Consider the following 19,161-nt stretch of genomic DNA (forward strand, 5'->3'; position numbering starts at 1 on the left):
CACTTAGTTTCATTGTCATCTAGCTGCTCATCGAGAGCAGGCCGAAAGGGCAAGTGATAGAGTTCCCATCGGTTGCAAATTGTTTTCTTTCTTTTTATTTTTCCTTTTTGTTTTTTGAAGGTTAGGCAAAATAATGATATCATTAGAAAAAATAAGTTTTGGTTTATTTCAAGAAAACTGACATTAATACAATATTTCGGCTGGTAGTTAAGCATGCATGTACCGTATTTATTCGGCTATTATAAAATAGGCAGTTTAAGATACGCTACGGCGAGGTGCTACTACGGCTACCGTAACCGAAAAGGTCTGGGGAGAGTACGTCTCGGCAGTCCGCCAAATTTAGTGTAAAAGCAAGGCGAAATACAAAGAAACATAGGTTAAGGAGTTGAATAACACTTTCATTTAGTTTTCCACAGCCGAATGGCTTCGCTCAAAAAATATATAGTTGTTGTTTGCTTTGCTAGGACTAACAGAATAGTTCTGAGCGAGAGATTATTTCTACAGCAGCAATACACAACAACACAATAATTAAAATCGATGAAATGTTTAATTTAAAAAATACGAATATCGCAAAGAATACCGAGTTATGAACTGAAATATACCAGTACTCACCAAAGCAAAATGGTAGCGGATACTTATACAGCTATAGTACATCTCCACTAAACTGTGAAGGCAAAAAAATCGCACGCTCAACACGAGTACTTTTCTTGTCCATACCGACACTTGCACCGAACGAATTCGTCAAATTCAGGATAAGACTTTTTAAGCTTATGAGCGACAAACGCGACAATTGTTCGACTACAATTAAATTCAATGGATACAGTATTCGTTGGAACTCTTAAAATGCTGAGAAACCCGTCGAAAAAGGACAGAGAAGCGAATACAATCCGACGTACTGCCACTACGGCAAAACCTCCCGACTCACGTAGTCAGATTTCACTCTACGGCTGGACGTGACTGACTGACATGCGCAGTATCTTATATTTGGAGAAAATTACTTCCGGCAGCCGTAGTAGCGCCTCGCCGTAGCGTATCTTAAACTGCCTAATTATTAGCCGATCGCGAAACCCTAGACTTTTAGTTTTTGGAACCAGTTATACTGACAAAAAATAAACCCAAATCGCTCAGCTATAAGCCAAGACCCAATTTTTCCTTCAAGCTATAAAACAGTCCACGTGCAGCGAATCAACATATCGTTAAATCACAACTATGTAATTGAAAAACAACAAATCACTGACAAAGAATGAATTTATTAATAGAACCGTACACAAGCGTGACAAAACATTCACCTAAGTCCAGAATCCCATCTCAAACAATCACGCATTCTTCTGAAGAATTAAGCAGTTATCGATCGTCATGCCAAAAGCTACTGGTTTTCTAACAACGAAACCTTCAAGTTGAAAGTTGTTGCCGATGTAGAGACAGTTCAGAACAACTGCAAAATCACCAGAGAATACGGGATGATTCAGTGAATCTTCAGTTCGTCGCAATTCGCCAGCGAAAAGATCAAGCAGATCAAGCGGGTGAACTTTAAATGTCACCAAAACGAAACATGTGCTGTTACCAGTATTTGTCGAGTATCCTCAATCCAATCAAACTCTTCTGAAGTGGTTTCTTTTAGCAGAGAAGTCGTGGCATTTTAAGTTTTCGCTTTTGAACAAAAATATTACACGCAGCCGATTTCTGTCAGATCGTGTTACAATGTTTACCAAGCGCGTGTGAACGACAGCTTCTGATTGGCCAGTTTCTGTTGTCGCGACAACAAGTCAAATAGATCGATTCCTTCTTGACCCTTCTTCTTGTCTTGAAAAGTCACCTTAGCAGTGATTCTGCAAATTAACTAAACTTAAAGAAAGGAATAGATGGAAAGGAACAGAAACAGTCTCAGGCAGAAATAATTATTGTAGAAGAGATTGCGAGGAAATTGTTTACGACATGCGGGATTTCGAATGCCCTCGTCAGTTCAAAAGACGATCACATACGCCGACAAAACAAATAATATTCCAGTGCGAGCTGATGGAGGACGAGTTCCAGCCAAAATAGCGAAGAAAAGACGAATAAAAACTTCATTCCTAACGTTGCTTCATTAAACCAAATGGATTTTAAGGAGCCGCCACTAAAATAAAAGGTAATGACCAATAATAAATACAAACGCTTGTTAATTTTCGTTTGTTGATGACCGCTCGGCTTATAGATGAATATTTCATTCAAATTGAACTCTTTTCTAGTACCATCTAATTTTTTTTTCGGAAATACTCGGCGATAAATCGAACCCCTAATTTTGTTGAGTTTTAACCAGTTCTCAGTAAGATTTGGTGAAAATATATCGTCTTTGTGTACTTCATATATGCGCATGCGTTCAGCACAAAATTCCGTGTGCTTGGGTCTACGCCTGGAAGAATGCATACCACAAGGAGAACATTTGGTTTTCAGAAACAAATATGTAGCCTTTGTGTACTTCATATAAAGTAACACAGATGAGGGTTACATTTTAGCCAACCCCCTACCCGCTTCACAAGATTAATTGATTAATTCAATTTGATATTAATCAATTAATTCAATTAAAATGTTTACAGGAATCGAGGGAAGGAGGGAAGGAGTGAAATCGGCCCGCTCACCAAAACTCGGAATTTTCCGAGTTAAAAATGATATCCACACGTGTGATATCATTTTTGACCAATCAGCTCGCAGAGTTGCCATGTTTTAATGCTCAATGAGCCAAAGTAAATCGATATTAAGTCGAAACATCTTCGGATCTTCCTCGGCAATCTTCGGCAATCTTCGGAAAACTTCGGACATTTTCGGAAAATGTTCGGAATCATTCGTACAACCTTCGGACAACATTTTGAAAATTTTCGGAAATCTTCGGAAAATGGTCGGAAATCTTCGGAAAATCGTAAAAAAACATCGTTATTAGTAGGTTTATATAATAAACAGAATAATACATGGTTGCTTGGATCATAGTTAATAGAGGGAAATGGTTATGAAACCCCGCAAAGTTCTTTGTTGTAGGTTTTTGTTCGCTATTTTGGGCGTTGAGAGTGCACAAAACCTGGCAAAACATAATAGGTGGTTACGTGTGTTCATGCAACTAACCAATAGAAACATTGCGATTACGTAATTCATGCATAGTGTATGAGTGAAAAACAAAAGATGTGCACCTTCGTGGACCTTTCAACCTAAATCTTGGCCTCTTTGTTTCCTGCTTTGATGTTTACCGAGATTCATAACCAGTTCCCTCTATTAACTATGCTTGGATATATGAAATTTATCTTCTCGTGTTCAAAACTGATATCTCACTCGTTCGCTGCGCTCACTCATGTGCTATCGATTTGAACACTCGAAGATAAATTTCATATCTCCACGCAACCATGTATTATCCTCTATATACACCATTAGTATAAATCTACTAGCGTTCTATCACGAATGCTGTTCTCTGATTGGCTACGCTACTCACTATCTATTCTGTTGTAGAAGGTGAGTAGCGAAACAGCGTGCGGTTGTCAACAGAATGGTAGCCGCTTTTTCGCTTTTAAATTGACCGTAAAGAAGGACTTGGATTATTTACTATTCCAGGCGATGTTGGAGAAGATATAGACTGTACCGAAATATGTAATGAAGATTTTACACGGTAAGAAAAGCAATTAATATTCATTTACGCTTTTAAAAGCGGGCGAATCTATAATTTTATAACATTCAGAGATGTGTTTCACCGAGACATTTTGTGGAAATAAAGTTTAAAATGTCTTTGCAAACTAACACAGTTTCATCGTCCCATCGAGGAGCAGTAAAAGAACGGCTAAACAGATTCGACCTGCAAGTTTTTTTATGCATCAATAAGACTTAAATAAAACAACAAAATTGAAAGCGGATTCAAGGTTGCGGGCGACTCGTTCAACTTTTCATAAATTTCTTATCGTTCACGTTTCCTACATTTAAAACAACTTGACTTCCAAAGTGCCTTTGTAAGTCAGTCTATCTTTAAATTGTCATTTTACAATGAAAATCCGGCTTTTAGTTCAATTTCGAGCAAACGACGGTTTAAATAAATCGTGAATGAAATGCAAAGGCGCACACAGAAGCTAAACAGTGCAATGTGGTTTCTTCCTTGCGAACAACTCGCTTAACTTTTTTTTAATCTTTTACGTTTTCGAATTTTAAAAAAACTTGACTTCCAAGGGCCCTTGTACGTCAGTTCATCTTTCAATCGTCATTTTACAATAAAAAACTTGGCTTTTCCTTCAGTTTCGGGCATATAACGGTTTCAATAAATCGTGAATGAAATGCAAACGCGCACACAGAAGCCAATGCAATGTGGTGCAGTTGTCAATTATCCGCGTGTTGTGTGACTTATTTACATCATTATTCAATAAAGACGAGAGCCTGTCTTGTTGTTAAGTTTTGAACGTCTAGCAATTAGATTATGAGCTCGAGATTTGTATCGTGTGATAGTTGATTCGGGCTTCGCCCTCATCAACTATCACACATAGAAATCGAGAGCGAATAATTTAATTGTTAATTATCCAAACTAAATAAACAGTTCCATACAATTCTACAACGCGGTTTGTCTATTTAGCAAAAGAAAAACATAACTAATAAAATAATTATTGATTAGTAATAAAGATTTGCTGTGAAACAAACAAACAAACCAACAAACAAACATTGCCAAGAGGTGTAGAAGAAGTAGAGGAATTAGACAAAGAACGTCAACTAGCATTTAATACAGGTTATGAAAAAGTAACTTAATAAAAAAAAACAATACTTATAAGAACGTCCAATAAGTTGATGGGAGAGTTTAACGGTGTTGTGTTAGTTCAGTACACAACACAACACACCCAAGACTATAACCGCCCACTTTGAAGGTTATAAAGTTAACACTCAAAAGTGGAACAAATGTTATCTTCGCCCCCAGTCACCTGCCTGATGACTTCCTGGACGCCTGATTATCGTGCACGGTTACCTTGGTAACCCTTGCAGCAAGCGACCGGAAAAGGAGGATGACTGGGACGGAACTTTAGCTTATCACCTGCCAATCATTCAGTCTCCGCATGATTGGCAGGTGATAAGCACGTGGTCGAGGCTTAAATCGTTCCTAAACTTTGAATCAATGGAATATGACTAACGTGGCTCCTTATTTCCAATGAAAACAAAGTTAAGAATTAAAGAAGAAGAATACCCTTGTTCCAATTTGGAGTGACCACAGCTTTGGGTTACTCAAAAAGGCAATAAGGTTGAAACAATTTAGAACTGAAAATGTTCAGTCGAGGATGATTATCATTTTCAATTTGTGTGCCGGATAGTTCCTTTCGTCCGAAAATCGTTTTACAAATATAAGTTTTTGCAACAAAAATAATTCTGGTCCGCTTTTTGCCACTCGCTGCCTAAATCAACAACAAAAGTATTCTATTCTGTTGAGTGATTTTTAACCCTATTCAAAGTAATAGCCGAAGCAATGAGAAATTACTCCTTGTGATAATACATTAAAGATGATTTCCAGTCCGTACTGAGCAATCTCCGCCTGCAATGTTTGTGAGTCTCACAAACAGAAGAATGTTTACAAGCAAAAATAAAAATTCCGGGACAAAACTTACCTTTTTCTTCATTATTAACGCCAGATATCCTTGCAAAACAATAATAACGAGTAAAAAAAGCTCGACGGTATTTCAAACGGACGTTTTAGCTCATCGTGAATTCTTGAACGAAACGATCCGTAATGGCGAACTAAAAAACTTCATGTACGCTATCACCGAAGTGTAACGTTTCAACGAATTCAAAACAAAAATGAAAACAAAGCCTGAGTCTGCGCAGTACGGACTGGAAATCATCTTTAAGCGTATAAAGTAAACTAATAATGTCGAGAATGCTAATGAATACACGCTTACCTGGAGGTTGAAAAACAGCGCTCGTTAAAACCATCAGACTCGTTTTTGATGGGATAATAGAAACTGTGAATTAGAGATTTCGTACATTAATCCTTTGCAGGTACGATATCAATAAGAGCTGCACTCTCTGTAACACTGATCTGAATAGCATGATCAGTGACATGTGAAGACAAATGACACAAACGTACGAGCTTTACAGTATTGATGATTAGGTGGCAAAAGATTTCATTGATTTCTTTTCGATAAAAAGGGCATCAAATAAGTTCTGTATATCGATGCCCTTTCATTCTTTCCTTGTAATTTTGTTTAACTTTTTTCATCTGAACTTTTGAAATTGAAAAAATTCAACTGCATTTACCCCAGCCCCCACGACTGATATCGTTAACAATGTAAAACTTACTTTTGTTGTTTTACGCTATCCTCTTATCGTCATTTGTGAACAGAATGGTTCTCTTATGAATGTCGTACAAACAAAGAAATTCCCTCTGGTGGTCAATTGAAAAAATTATGCAGTGAACCAATCAAAACACGAAGTTAAAATTGTCTGAGTTTAGGATAATCCGTTACACTTTGCAATTAAGAAAATAACTTGTTTATTTGCTTGTCTACAACACGCGCAAGTTATTTCAACCAATTTTTTGAGGTATACGTAATGCATTTGGACAGTCAATTGAAAGGAGCTCTTTTTTTGTTGTCGCTTAATTAACGGCCTTCGTGTTTAAAACTTGCGAAAGCCTTCGAAGTACTTGGTCGTGAAAAGATAATATTCTAGGGTTCCATAATCGAAAATGATCTATTATAAGTGGTGCTGACATAGCAAGCCGCTTATTCTGCAGAAAATGCTTTATTGATTGACAGAAGACTCTACCTTCACTTTTCTGGCTAACTGATGGCAAGAAAGTGGTGGACACAGGCCGACTTCTGCTCAAAGAAGGCAATGTACTTGTAACAACAGGGTAAATTACACTTGATCTTGAAGATGATGTTGGACTCGGGCTTTTTGATGATGACACTGAACCTGTGATAACAGTGGTTGTTGCGCTTGAAGACGATTCTGGACTCGAGCTTTTTGATGTTGGCACTGAACTTGTGATGGCAGAGGTTGTTACGCTTAAAAGGTGATGCTTGACTCAGGCTTTTTGATGATGGCACCGAAGTTGTGATGGCAGTGGTTGTCACGCTTGAAGATGATGCTTGACTCGACCTTTTTGATGATGGCACTGAACTTCTGATAGCAGTGGTTGTTACGCTTGTAGATGATGCCGGAATCGGGCTTTTTGATGTTAGCACTGAACTTGTGATAGCAGTGGCTGTAACGCTTGAAGGTGATGCTTGACTCGGGCCTTTTGATGATGGCACTAAAGTTGTGATAGCAGTGGTTGTTACGCTTAAAGATGATGCTGGACTCGAGCTTTTTAATGATGGCACTGAACTTGTGACAGCAGTGGCTATTTCGCTTGAAGATGATTCTGGACTCGTGCTGACTTATGATGGACTCGCTGGATTCGAGCTGACTGATGATGCCACTGAACTTGTAATGGCAGGGGGAGATACGCTTGAAGATGATGTTGGACTCAAGCTGACTGATTGTCCCAGTGTAATTGTGACAACAGGTGGAGTAACGTTTGCTGCGGGAACTAAGGTAGCTAAACGTGGCGATGAAATTGTGACATTAGGGGCAGTTACGATTGTAGATGATGCTGAAAATATGAAAATATGAAAAGAACAAATTAATAAAAAGGAACTGAGTTGTAATGGAGAAGAGCGAGATCGATGACGCCAAATTTGGCTCCTGTTTCGCTACTATTGTATTAACAGTAGCCCAAATTTTATAGAAGCAACTAGCCCTTTTACCCTTCAAATTAGACAGTTACTTCGTCCATTACAAGATTTCTGATTGGTTTAAAGAGAGCTGACCAGAGCTTAGGAGCTTATGCACTGGCTCATGTACTGTGTTATCTCTTTATCGTCGTCATCATCATCATCATCATCATCATCATCATCAAAATTTATTAGCCACTTTTTTATTGAAATATTACAGTAATAATTATGATAAGGCGAGGAGACTTCCAAGAAACAACCGGGCATATAGGGGAGGCCACCTCGGTTCGCAATTTGTAAGACATGTAGTTGTGGATGGGCGGCTAGGTCAATTCAGACTAAATTCATAACAGTGCGGCTACTGTTACCGGGGTCACCCAGACAAAGTTAACCCATCACAAAGCAGAACGGGATTATACACTCCAACGTTTTTACTCCAGCCAATGAAATGTCGAGTACAGAACAATGAAATTTCAACTTGTTCACTCGTGAAGCTTATGTGAATACAGCATTAGCTATCGTTGACTTTTCAATTTAAAAATTTGGGCAGTTTTACAAGCTACATAAGTGAACGTGTCATGCAAGTGAGCTAGAACTGATTTCAAACTGTATGAAAGCAGAGAACGCAAAGGCCGTATGTTTGGGCATTTTGCGTGGCGGATTTGAATTCTCAGATAAAATAAAAACTCGCCTGCCGGCGGTTTCATCTCCAGGGAGTTGTATTTTATACTGTTTTGAATTGTCGGGAAAATAAAAACTCGACTGCGAACTGGAATATCGGTTATTTTTTCAACAATGGTTCACATACAAGTGAAATCGTGCTGTAAACTTTTTTTCTGAAATAAATTCTTTCACTTGTCCGGTTTTTGAAGAAACCATTCAAGTACTTGAGACAACCGGCGGTTAGTTTGAGAATTCAAATACACCACGCACTCGGCACTTTGCTTTCAAAACAATTTTCAATTATTCTTCTACAACGAAATGTACCAGTATTAATTTTTTTCAGCTTAATCGTACTGCCAGAACCCAGCGCGTGAAACTCAAATTTTCAAAATACGGTGGAAAACAAAAGATCCGACAGCAAACAAGCCGTGTTCTCGTTCAGTTTACAAATCCGGCACGCACATTTATGTCTGGAGACATACGGTACGGTCATCACTTTCCCTGTTTTAACACAGTTTGAAGCTGATCTTTTCTGATCTTTCATAAACATCGCTGTTATTTGCCTTACAAATTTTGCAGTCAAAACTAGTCAAGTTAAAAACGATGGAATTGAAGTTGTTTGAAAACCTACCACCATATAGCCAAAATTTGTACTGATCTGTTTTCCGTGGCGAACGAACAAGTTGAATCTTCATTGTTCTGTACTTGACATTTCATTGGCTGAAAAAAAAAATGTTGGAATCTATTGTTACCGTTCTGCTTTGTGATTGGTTAACTTTGTCTGGGTGACCCCGGTAACAGTAGCCGCACTGTAAAACTTCAATCGGTTTTTTCCGGCTAAAAGTAGTAGAACTAGTCGTGCCAGTGCTCGACAGTGGGAGAGAATTCCAAATGTTAGTACCCTGGTAAAGTATTGTAAACTGCTTAACATTAGAACGACAGTGATGTGGTCGTTAACACTTCGCTATTTTGTGTCATAACTGTGAACTTGACCAGTTTGTATAAAATAAACTACGAACATCGGAGGTCAAATAATTGGTTAAGGACACATAATTAGACACATAATCAAAGATACAAATTCCTCCTACCCGTGCCGATAGATCTGATAGAGTAGTAGCAAAACAATTACACCCAGTATCATTTTTCTTCAATCTCATGACCTACACGCTTGATAATAACAAGAGGAGAACAGGACGTCGATCACTCCATTCTCGTCCCCAGAGCCACTTGTCCTTGAAAAGCCTGAAAAGCCTGAAAAGCCTGAAAAGCCTGAAAAGCCGAAAACGGGACAGTTTAGATGGCAAGTTAAGGATATATGGCCCGTCTCTCTACAACCAATTTCAGACGACAGAACACACGTACTCAGTTCAATTTCTTTATCAACACGAGACACTGTGCAAGTGAAAGTGACAATGAAAATCACTCACTTGTTACTCTCCTTAAGCTGTTGGACCATAAAACTGCAACAGTCTTGGTTCAGTCGACCCTGTGTCAGCTTTGACCAACATATTACATCACGCACCAGGTATTTGTAAGACCAAGATATTGACAGGCTCGAAACCATCACAGTTTATCGTCAGGTGGTGTCTGGTACCCAGCCTTCCGCTTACCTACTTTAGGGATATGAATCTGGCCCATTCTAGTAACACGACAAATGCGTGCAAAAAACGAGAGAAAAAAAAGAAAGAGGAGTAAATATAAAGTAAATTTTAAAAAAAAAAAAAAAAAAAAAAAAAATGATTGAAAAAATAAATGAAAATAGCGGTTGTGAAAAGTAATAACGATGAACTGCAATCAAACGAGTTCTGATAAAGAGTGAAATGTGCTGACTTCTTCAGACTACTTTAAGTTATATTTCTTAGTTTAGAGTGAAAAAAAAATGGGCTGTCGATTTATGTTTTTAGCTCAAGCCAGGGCGGTATGAGATGTGGCGTTTATAGGGAATGGAACATTTGTTATTTTTTTTGTTCCATAAGAAACTTGTTGGTTACATGCCAGTGCAAATTTCTCTCGTCGTCTTCACATTCCTAAGGACACTTCTTCTTTTTTTTTTAAAGAACAGATTTTAAGGGGAAGGGTAGATTATTGGAGAGAAGGTATTAATTTTAGGGAGGTTGCTGAATGAAATCATCACGGAAAGACAATATAAGTTACAGAATCGACCCGTTTACTCCCCCAGTGTTTTTGTTTATTAGGCAACAATTAAATTAGGAGGCTAAAACGTGGCGAGTCAATCAAAAGGGCCCTTAACAAAATGCTAAAAACAAACTAACAAATAAACAATTGCATCACTTCTAATATTGCAAGCGATATAATCACCAGTAGGATGTGACTAGGTGTTTTGGGTCTCAAAGCAACCAAACACGTAAACAATCTACTTCACTGAGATTTCGGCTCGATGTGATGACCTTTATCCACTGTTAATGGAGAAAATGTCCTCCAGCAAGCCCTGCTCATGAAAAAAATCTTAAATGCAAAGTCAGTATGTAACGTACAATAAACCACCATACAGTATTATCCAAACTAAATCAACAGTTACGTATAAGTTTACAAAAACGACTTCATAGTGGGTTACTACTAAACAGGTGGTGACAATTGGATAGCCCTAAAATTAATGAATAATAATAGATTAGTGATAAAGATTTGCCCACCAACAAACAATGCCGAAATGCCAAGAGGATGTAGAGGAATTGGACGAAGAATGTCAACTAGCACTCAACACGTTCGTTATAAAAAAGGTACTTAATTTAAACAAACAAAAAAGCAATTATAGGCATAAGAACGTCCAGGCGGTTGATGAGAGAGATAAAATGTGTTGAGTTTGTTTAGTATACAACATAACACATCCAACACTATAACTTTCTTCTTTTGAGATTATATAGTTAGCACTTAAAAGTGGAACAACATAATGTCATCTTCGTCCCCAGTCACCTACCTGATGACTTCCTCCGCGCCTGATTAACGTGCACGGTTACCTTGGTAACCCTTGCAGCAAGCGACCGGAAAGGAGGGTGACTGGGACGGACATTTAGCTTATCATCCACCAATCATTCACTTCATCGTGGTGAGTAGCGTATGATTGGCACGTGATAAGTGCACAGGCGTGGTCGAGGCTCAAATCCTTCTTGCACTTTGAATCAATGGAATAGCTCTAACTTGATTATTTCCAACGAAAACAAAGTAAAGAAGGATAGAAGAATATCTCTGTGCCAATTTGGAGTGACCACAGCTTTGGGTTACTCAAAAAGGCAATAAGGTTGAAAGCATTTAGAACCGAAAATGATCAGTGGAGGGTAATTACGTTTTCCGATTTTGTGTGCCGGATACTTTCATTCGCCCGAAAATCGTTACGTTACGTCTGGTCCGTAATTTGCGACTCGCTGTCTAAATCAACAAAAAAGTAGTCTATTTCGTAGAAAGTTGAGTAAATTTTAAACTACTATTCAAAGTAATAAATAAATACATAAATAATTAAATAACTAAATAAATGAATAAATAAATAAATAAATGAAAAATATCTTTAATTGACCAATCCCCCAACAGGGCTTTCCAGGGCCAATGTTAACAAACACTGAAACAAATATTGTAAATGAACTTAACATGGTTAAAAATTCCAACTGGCAGGAGGCAGATCAGTTGGCTATTTACAAACTCAGCCCAGGAGTTGAACTAGGGACTACCGAGAACAACACCAGCTAGTGGCCAGAACGGACTTGAACCTGCGACCATCAGATTTAGGGAGGCAGCGTGGCCGAGTGGTTAGAGCGCCGGACTTGAAATCCGGGGGTCGCGGGTTCAAGTCCCTTTTTCCTCTGGTTTTTTTTTTCGTACCCCCAATTCACTTCTCCGCTCCCTTTAACTTTTCCTCCCTTTTTTTTTTTTTTTTTTTTTTTTTTTTTTTTTTTCCCACCTTGTTTTTTTTTTTTTTTATTTCAAGTTCAGCGCTCTAACCACTCGGCCACGCTGCCTCCTAAAGTAATAATAGCCGAAGCATTGAGAAATTACTCCTTGTGATAATATATAAACTGTATAAAAGTTAACTAATTATGTCCAGAATGATTATGAAAACATGCTTACTTGGAGGTTGAAACACAGCGCTCGTTGAAACCGCGAGACTTGTTTTTGATGGGATAATGGAAACTGTGAATTAGAAATTTCGTACATTAATCCTTTGAAGGAGAATATCAATCGGAGCTTACTGTCTGTTACACTGATGTACGCATAGAATGATCAGTGACGTATGAAAAAAATGACACAAACGGACGAGCATCGTAGTTTGTAATGATGATCAGGTTCGAATCAGGTGACAGATAATTTCCTTGTTTTCTGACGTAACTGCAGCTCCCACGACTGGTATCGTTAACAATGCAAAACTTAAATAGTTACGTATTTTCTCGATTAACGCCGGGCCGTCGCGGGTGGTGTTTTTTTTTTTTTTTTTTATTTTTTTTTAAAAGGGGGGGGGCTATGTTATTTTACATTACATTACGTCATGTTATGATTTGTGATGTCATGTTATGTTATGTCACGTTACGTTACGTTTCGTTAATTTATATGTTATGTCATGTTATGTTACGTTATATCATGTCATATTATCTTGTTATAGTCGTTCGTCGACAGAATGGTTCTTTTATGACTCTCGTACAAACAAAGCAATTCCATCTGGTGGTCAATCTAAAAAAACGCAATTATACAGTGAACCAATCAAAACACAAAGTAAAAAGTTCCCAAGATTGGGAAACCAACTTGTGTATTAGTTTGTTTACAACATGTCCAAGTTGGTTTTTGAACAAATTCCTTAGTTAAAACATATACATACGAAATGCTTTTCGACACTCAATCGAAATGACTCCTTTCTTTGATTGTCGCTTTACGGCCTTCCTGTTCAAAACTTGTGAACGCGTTCGAAATAAAGTCGCCAACGGTTTAATATATTCTTCTGTCCTGGTCGCAAAAAATAAAAATAATCTAGGGTACCTTACAATTTTCTTCAAAAGAATCTAAGATGATCTTATATAATTGGTGCTGGCATAGTAAGCCGCTAACACAGGTACACTACGAAACTCCGTTAATGATAAGACTCTACCTTCAATTTTCTGACTAACTGATGGCAGGAACCTAGTGGACAATGAAAGACTTCTGCTCAGGGAAGGCAGTGGGGTAGTTACTTTTGAAGATGATGCTGCACTCGAGCTGACTGGTGATGTCATGATTGAAGATAATGATGGACTTAAGCTGACTGGTGGTGTCACGATTGAAGATGATACTGGACTCGAGCTGACTGGTGGTGACATGATTGAAGATGATGCTGGACTCGAGCTGACTGATGGTGGTGGTGGTTGCATTGTTGAAGATGATACTGGACTCGAGCTGACAGGTGATGTCACTATTGAAGATGATACTGGACTCGAGCTGACTGGTGATGTCACTATTGAAGATGATACTGGACTCGAGCTGACAGGTGACGTCACTATTGAAGATGATACTGGACTCGAGCTGACTGGTGGAGTCACTATTGAAGATGATACTGGACTCGAGCTGACAGGTGATGTCACTATTGAAGATGATACTGGACCCGAGCTGACTGGTGGAGTCACTATTGAAGATGATACTGGACTCGAGCTGACAGGTGATGTCACTATTGAAGATGATACTGGACTCGAGCTGACTGGTGGAGTCACTATTGAAGATGATACTGGACTCGAGCTGACAGGTGATGTCACTATTGAAGATGATACTGTACCCGAGCTGACTGGTGGAGTCACTATTGAAGATGATACTGGACTCGAGCTGACAGGTGATGTCACTATTGAAGATGATACTGGACTCGAGCTGACTGGTGATGTCACTATTGAAGATGATACTGGACTCGAGCTGACAGGTGATGTCACTATTGAAGATGATACTGGACTCGAGCTGACAGGTGACGTCACTATTGAAGATGATACTGGACCCGAGCTGACTGGTGGAGTCACTATTGAAGATGATACTGGACTCGAGCTGACAGGTGATGTCACTATTGAAGATGATACTGGACTCGAGCTGACTGGTGTGTTTTGGTGGGGGAGTCACTATTGAAGATGATACTGGACTCGAGCTGACAGGTGATGTCACTATTGAAGATGATACTGTACTCGAGCTGACTGGTGGAGTCACTATTGAAGATGATACTGGACTCGAGCTGACAGGTGATGTCACTATTGAAGACGATACTGGACTCGAGCTGACTGGTGATGTCACTATTGAAGATGATACTGGACTCGAGCTGACAGGTGATGTCACTATTGAAGATGATACTGGACTCGAGCTGACAGGTGACGTCACTATTGAAGATGATACTGGACTCGAGCTGACAGGTGACGTCACTATTGAAGATGATACTGGACTCGAGCTGACAGGTGATGTCACTATTGAAGATGATACTGGACTCGAGCTGACTGGTGATGTCACTATTGAAGATGATACTGGACTCGAGCTGACAGGTGATGTCACTATTGAAGGTGATACTGGACTCGAGCTGACAGGTGACGTCACTATTGAAGATGATACTGGACTCGAGCTGACTGGTGATGTCACTATTGAAGATGATACTGGACTCGAGCTGACTGGTGATGTCACTATTGAAGATGATATTGGACTCAAGCTGACTGATGGTGGTGGTGGTTGCATGGTTGAAGATGATACTGGACTCGAGCTGACTGGTGGTGACATGATTGAAGATGATGCTGGACTCGAGCTGGCTGGTGGTGTCACTATTGAAGATGATACTGGATTCGAGCTGACTGGTGATGTCACTATTGAAGATGATACTGGACTCGAGCTGACAGGTGGTGTCACTATTGAAGATGATACTGGACTCGAGCTGACTGGTGATGTCACTATTGAAGATGATACTGGACTCGAGCTGACAGGTGATGTCACTATTGAAGATGATACTGGTCTCGAGCTGACTGGTGATGTCACTATTGAAGATGATACTGGACTCGAGCTGACAGGTGATGTCACTATTGAAGATGATACTGGACTCGAGCTGACTGGTGGTGGTTGCATGATTGAAGATGATGCTTGACTCGAGGTGACTGATGGTGGCACTGAACTTGTGGAATTTAGGAGAATCACGGTTGCAGATGATGCTTGACTGGAGCTGACTGATAATGGCACGATTGAAGATGATGTTTGACTGGAGCTGACTGATAATGGCACGGTTGAAGATGATGTTTGACTCGAGCTGACTGATAATGGCACGGTTGAAGATGATGCTTGACTCGAGCTGACTGATTGACCCACTGTACTTGAGGAAGTTATACCTGACGATGATGCTGGACTCGAACTGGACGATGGTTCCATTGAAATTGTTGTAAGTGGTGGTGAAGATGACGGTAAAGTCTGAATGGCGGATGGCTCCGTTAAACTTTCGCTTAATGACGATAGGTTGAACGGCATCGTCGTGGTGGAAGGTATTACTCCAGAAACTACTGAGAAAAAGAAATCAAACTATTGACACATCCACCTGTGCAAAAAATAGGCATGAGCGGTTGTGCATGCATTACGTCATCCGTTCCTAACAGTAAACTCAAATGCGTGTAAACTGCCTTTGTGAAAATACTTGGAAGTGCGCATAGCGGTGCAGGGCAACGGAGTGTGCGCAGTAGCAATCGAAGGGTTGATAAGAGCATAGTGAATAGAGTAGAATGGTTGTAAAGCTTGACAAAGTTCTGTGCTGAGATCACATGTTTTGGCCTCGACCATACACAAAACACAATAGTTGTTTACTTCTGACTGAGCAACTAACCAATAGAAACGTCTCTGTTACTTACACTCGCTTTCAGTGTTACGTGCATAGTGCCTTTCTATCGGCATCCATCTTTCGACGTGCTAAACAAACAAGACAGATCGAAATCTGCCAATCACAGCCCACTAGCATGACCTTCTGAATTTGTGGACTCATATGCATGAAACCGAAACCGGTTTGATTGGCTCATTTCAAACAGCACGTCGAAATGAAAGACGATGTCGAGCTATGCACGTAACACTGAAGGTGGGTGTTATTTATATATAGTGTTAAAGCGAAAAACAAAAGACTGTGCACGGTGGTAGACATTCCAACGAACGTTTTTGCATCTGGTTTGCTCCTTTGAAGTTTGCCTGGCTTCACAACCATTGGCCGATTTTTTACTAGAGACGAGTTACCCGTCTAGACGAGTTTCGGCAAAAATGTTGTTGCTCGTCTGGTTATGCGTCTCTAGTATAAAGACGGGCACAAGACGCGTTACGCGTCTAGACGACCTTACTTTCGGTATCCGTCTTTCAAGACGCATTTCGAAAAGTAGCTCGTTTTGACGGGTAACTCGTCTTGTGCCGGTCTTTATACTAGAGACGCATAACCAGACGAGCAACAAACTTGTTGCCGAAGCTCGTCCAGACGGGTAACTCGTCTGTAGTATAAAAACGGTCATTAACCATGCTACATTTAAAGGGAAAGGAAAAAAGTGATAACGGCTTAGGGTCTGGCAAAAGTGTAGTTTTGCGAATTATACTAATTTAAAGAATCCCAAAGATTCCCAGATGATTAACCTTTTTTTCGGTTGTCGAATTTAAACTGTACCGAATTTCTGCTTGATATTCCACGCCACCGAGATATTTCTCTGTGACCTGAAACATCAGGTGAGAAATCCGGCTAAGAGAAATCTCGGCGGGAAATATCAGGCGCAAAATCCGCCTCCGTTCGCATTCTACCTGCTTGCATGCATTAATATATTTAAAAACTTCCAGAGAAAAACATAGTTTTGGGTGACGTCTTTCCTAGCAATGGCTTCATTGACACATGAATTGAACCGTCACTGCTTACACCCGCTTTCAGTGTTACGTGCATAGCTATCTTTCTACATCCATCTTTCGACATCATCTTTCGACATCGTCTTTCGACGTGCTGTTTGAAATGAGCAAATCAAAACCTATACATACCGTTGTTGGTTTCATGCAAATGTGCGAAAAGGTCAGAAGGTCATGCAAGTGGGCTGTGATTGGAGGATTTCGATCCGTGTTGTTTGTTTAGCACGTCGAAAGATGGATGTCGACAGAAAGCCGCTATGCACGTAACACTGAAAGCGGGTGTAATTGAACCGGCACTGCTGTGTCTTCAAACAAAAGTGTCTTTTTTCTCTCCAACCCCCACCCCGTCCCCGCTGCTTATCTATTCAACACATAAAAACGAGGAGAAATGAGAAGTTGATCACTCCATGCTCGTTTCCAGGGCGCCTGTCCCTTTTTTGCACGAGGAAAAGGTGGTTTGGGGACTCGTTTTGATTGGCTAGATTTTGACAAAGGAAATTTAACTCCAGCCAATCAAATGAACCGTTTTAAACCACCTTATAACAAAGGGATTTTTAAAATGGTTGATTTGTTAGGCTTGATTTTTAATATAAAATCAGGCGTTATTATAGGTTTTTACTCACACGATGTGCTGTTAGCTGAAATTGCCACCGCAAAATGTAGAACTATGACTTTAACGATAAGATCAACGTGGTTTCTCATGATTGACGCTCCTGTAAAAGCAATGGACTAGATAATAGCACAAATAACTATTAAAACAAAAGGAACAATGCGCTAAATTAGGCAATAGAAAATTAAGTTTAATTATGCCTTACAATGAGAACTAAATTTACGTTACTTATATCTACATTTAAGGTTACAAATAAATCCTTGACTACGCAGGAATGCAACTTTCGACAAAACGAAACTTCTCGCGTCAGCTGTCACGTGGTCGCCGGTGATGTCAAAGGAAACAACAATGTTATTCATTACTGTGAGAAAAACTAAATGACTTCGCGAACAGCCCAAAATAAAATTAAAAGCAGCGAGAAACTTTTCTTTTTAACATTTGAATACATAAATGAATAACATTACCACTGTCGCTTTGCTTGAAATACACTTTGCTGGACTTGGCTGTCTTTTTTCCGTTAGTTTCCGGTCTTCTATGGACGAGCAAACGACAACTTGTAAGAATGGTAAAGGGTTCGAAGATGTCTGTGTACAGAACTGTTTCAACACGTTTCTTAAAATCGCATATATTTACTCCACTTACTTTCGTTTGGTTCTTCAGTCAAAAACAGTGCTGCAGTCGTAGAAAATTTCCTTGCCTGACAATAACTACTTCAGGCATGCTGACAATATCGAGCTCGTATTTTCGAACGGTTCAATGACGTCAAAGGTCAGACAATTAAAATAACTTTGTTTATAAGTCACGCTTCATCGATAAGGGCCAGTGTTTCGTTATGAAATTGTTCACGTTTTGCCGATGAACAAATCCCATAAATAAAATAGCAGGACAAGACAAATAAAAAACGTCAGTAGTTCTTGTTTTGTAATTAAAAGACAGAAAGAGGCGGTGTAGTACTTGCTGATTCAAAGCTGAAACACTCATGTAACATGTATATGTAAAATGGGGTGCATGCATTAAGGCTTGGATAAAATCGGTCGAAAGAATTTCGATCAGAATTCGCTACTATATATCGGCAGCGGGCATTATGCTGGCAATTTCAAGCTGTAGTTACGGCACAAATTAAGCAGAATTCGGGCAAAATTTGAAAAAAGTAGTAACACAAAAGATGTAAGTTAAAAATGAAAACGGACAAATTCAAAATTAACCAAAAATACCTTGTGATTCGCAACTTACGTCGCACAGCATTAGCTGAAACGCGCATACTACCGCAATCACTGAACGTAATCCCAGCAGAATGAATTAAATACAAGAAAGCCTCACATTTTTCCTTCATTCAGCGACAGCAATTTTTAG

General features: G+C 39.4%; 2 protein-coding genes across 2 annotated transcripts in view; one reads left to right on the forward strand and one right to left on the reverse strand.

The window, feature by feature from the left end:
* LOC144655561 (uncharacterized) overlaps positions 1–19,161 on the forward strand; it is a 253,491-nt gene that overhangs the window by 72,059 nt on the left and 162,271 nt on the right. The window lies entirely within an intron of this gene.
* Positions 11,297–19,153, reverse strand: LOC144655008 (uncharacterized). Its single transcript, XM_078515230.1, has 7 exons — positions 19,129–19,153; positions 18,273–18,340; positions 17,822–17,911; positions 14,063–15,841; positions 13,453–13,962; positions 12,444–12,506; positions 11,297–11,521 (listed from the first exon to the last, which is right to left on the reverse strand). The coding sequence occupies exons 3-7, from the start codon at positions 17,898–17,900 to the stop codon at positions 11,481–11,483; spliced, it is 2,472 nt and encodes an 823-aa protein (XP_078371356.1). The 5' UTR covers positions 17,901–17,911; positions 18,273–18,340; positions 19,129–19,153; the 3' UTR covers positions 11,297–11,480.

The sequence above is a fragment of the Oculina patagonica genome, chromosome 5, assembly GCF_052425735.1.
Source record: "Oculina patagonica isolate OP01 chromosome 5, crgOcupat, whole genome shotgun sequence".
Taxonomy (NCBI): domain Eukaryota; kingdom Metazoa; phylum Cnidaria; class Anthozoa; order Scleractinia; family Oculinidae; genus Oculina; species Oculina patagonica.

What these genes read in the sequence shown, in the direction of transcription:
- LOC144655008 (XM_078515230.1), bottom strand. Translation starts at nt 17,900, where the DNA reads ATGAGAAACCACGTTGATCTTATCGTTAAAGTCATAGTTCTACATTTT. An exon ending in AGTTAGTCAGAAAATTGAAG is followed by an intron (nt 12,507 to 13,452) that starts GTAGAGTCTTAT and finishes TCTAATTCACAG; the next exon opens with TTTCCATTATCCCATCAAAA. An exon ending in CGCTGTGTTTCAACCTCCAA is followed by an intron (nt 11,522 to 12,443) that starts GTAAGCATGTTT and finishes GAAATAATCAAG; the next exon opens with TTAGAGCTATTCCATTGATT.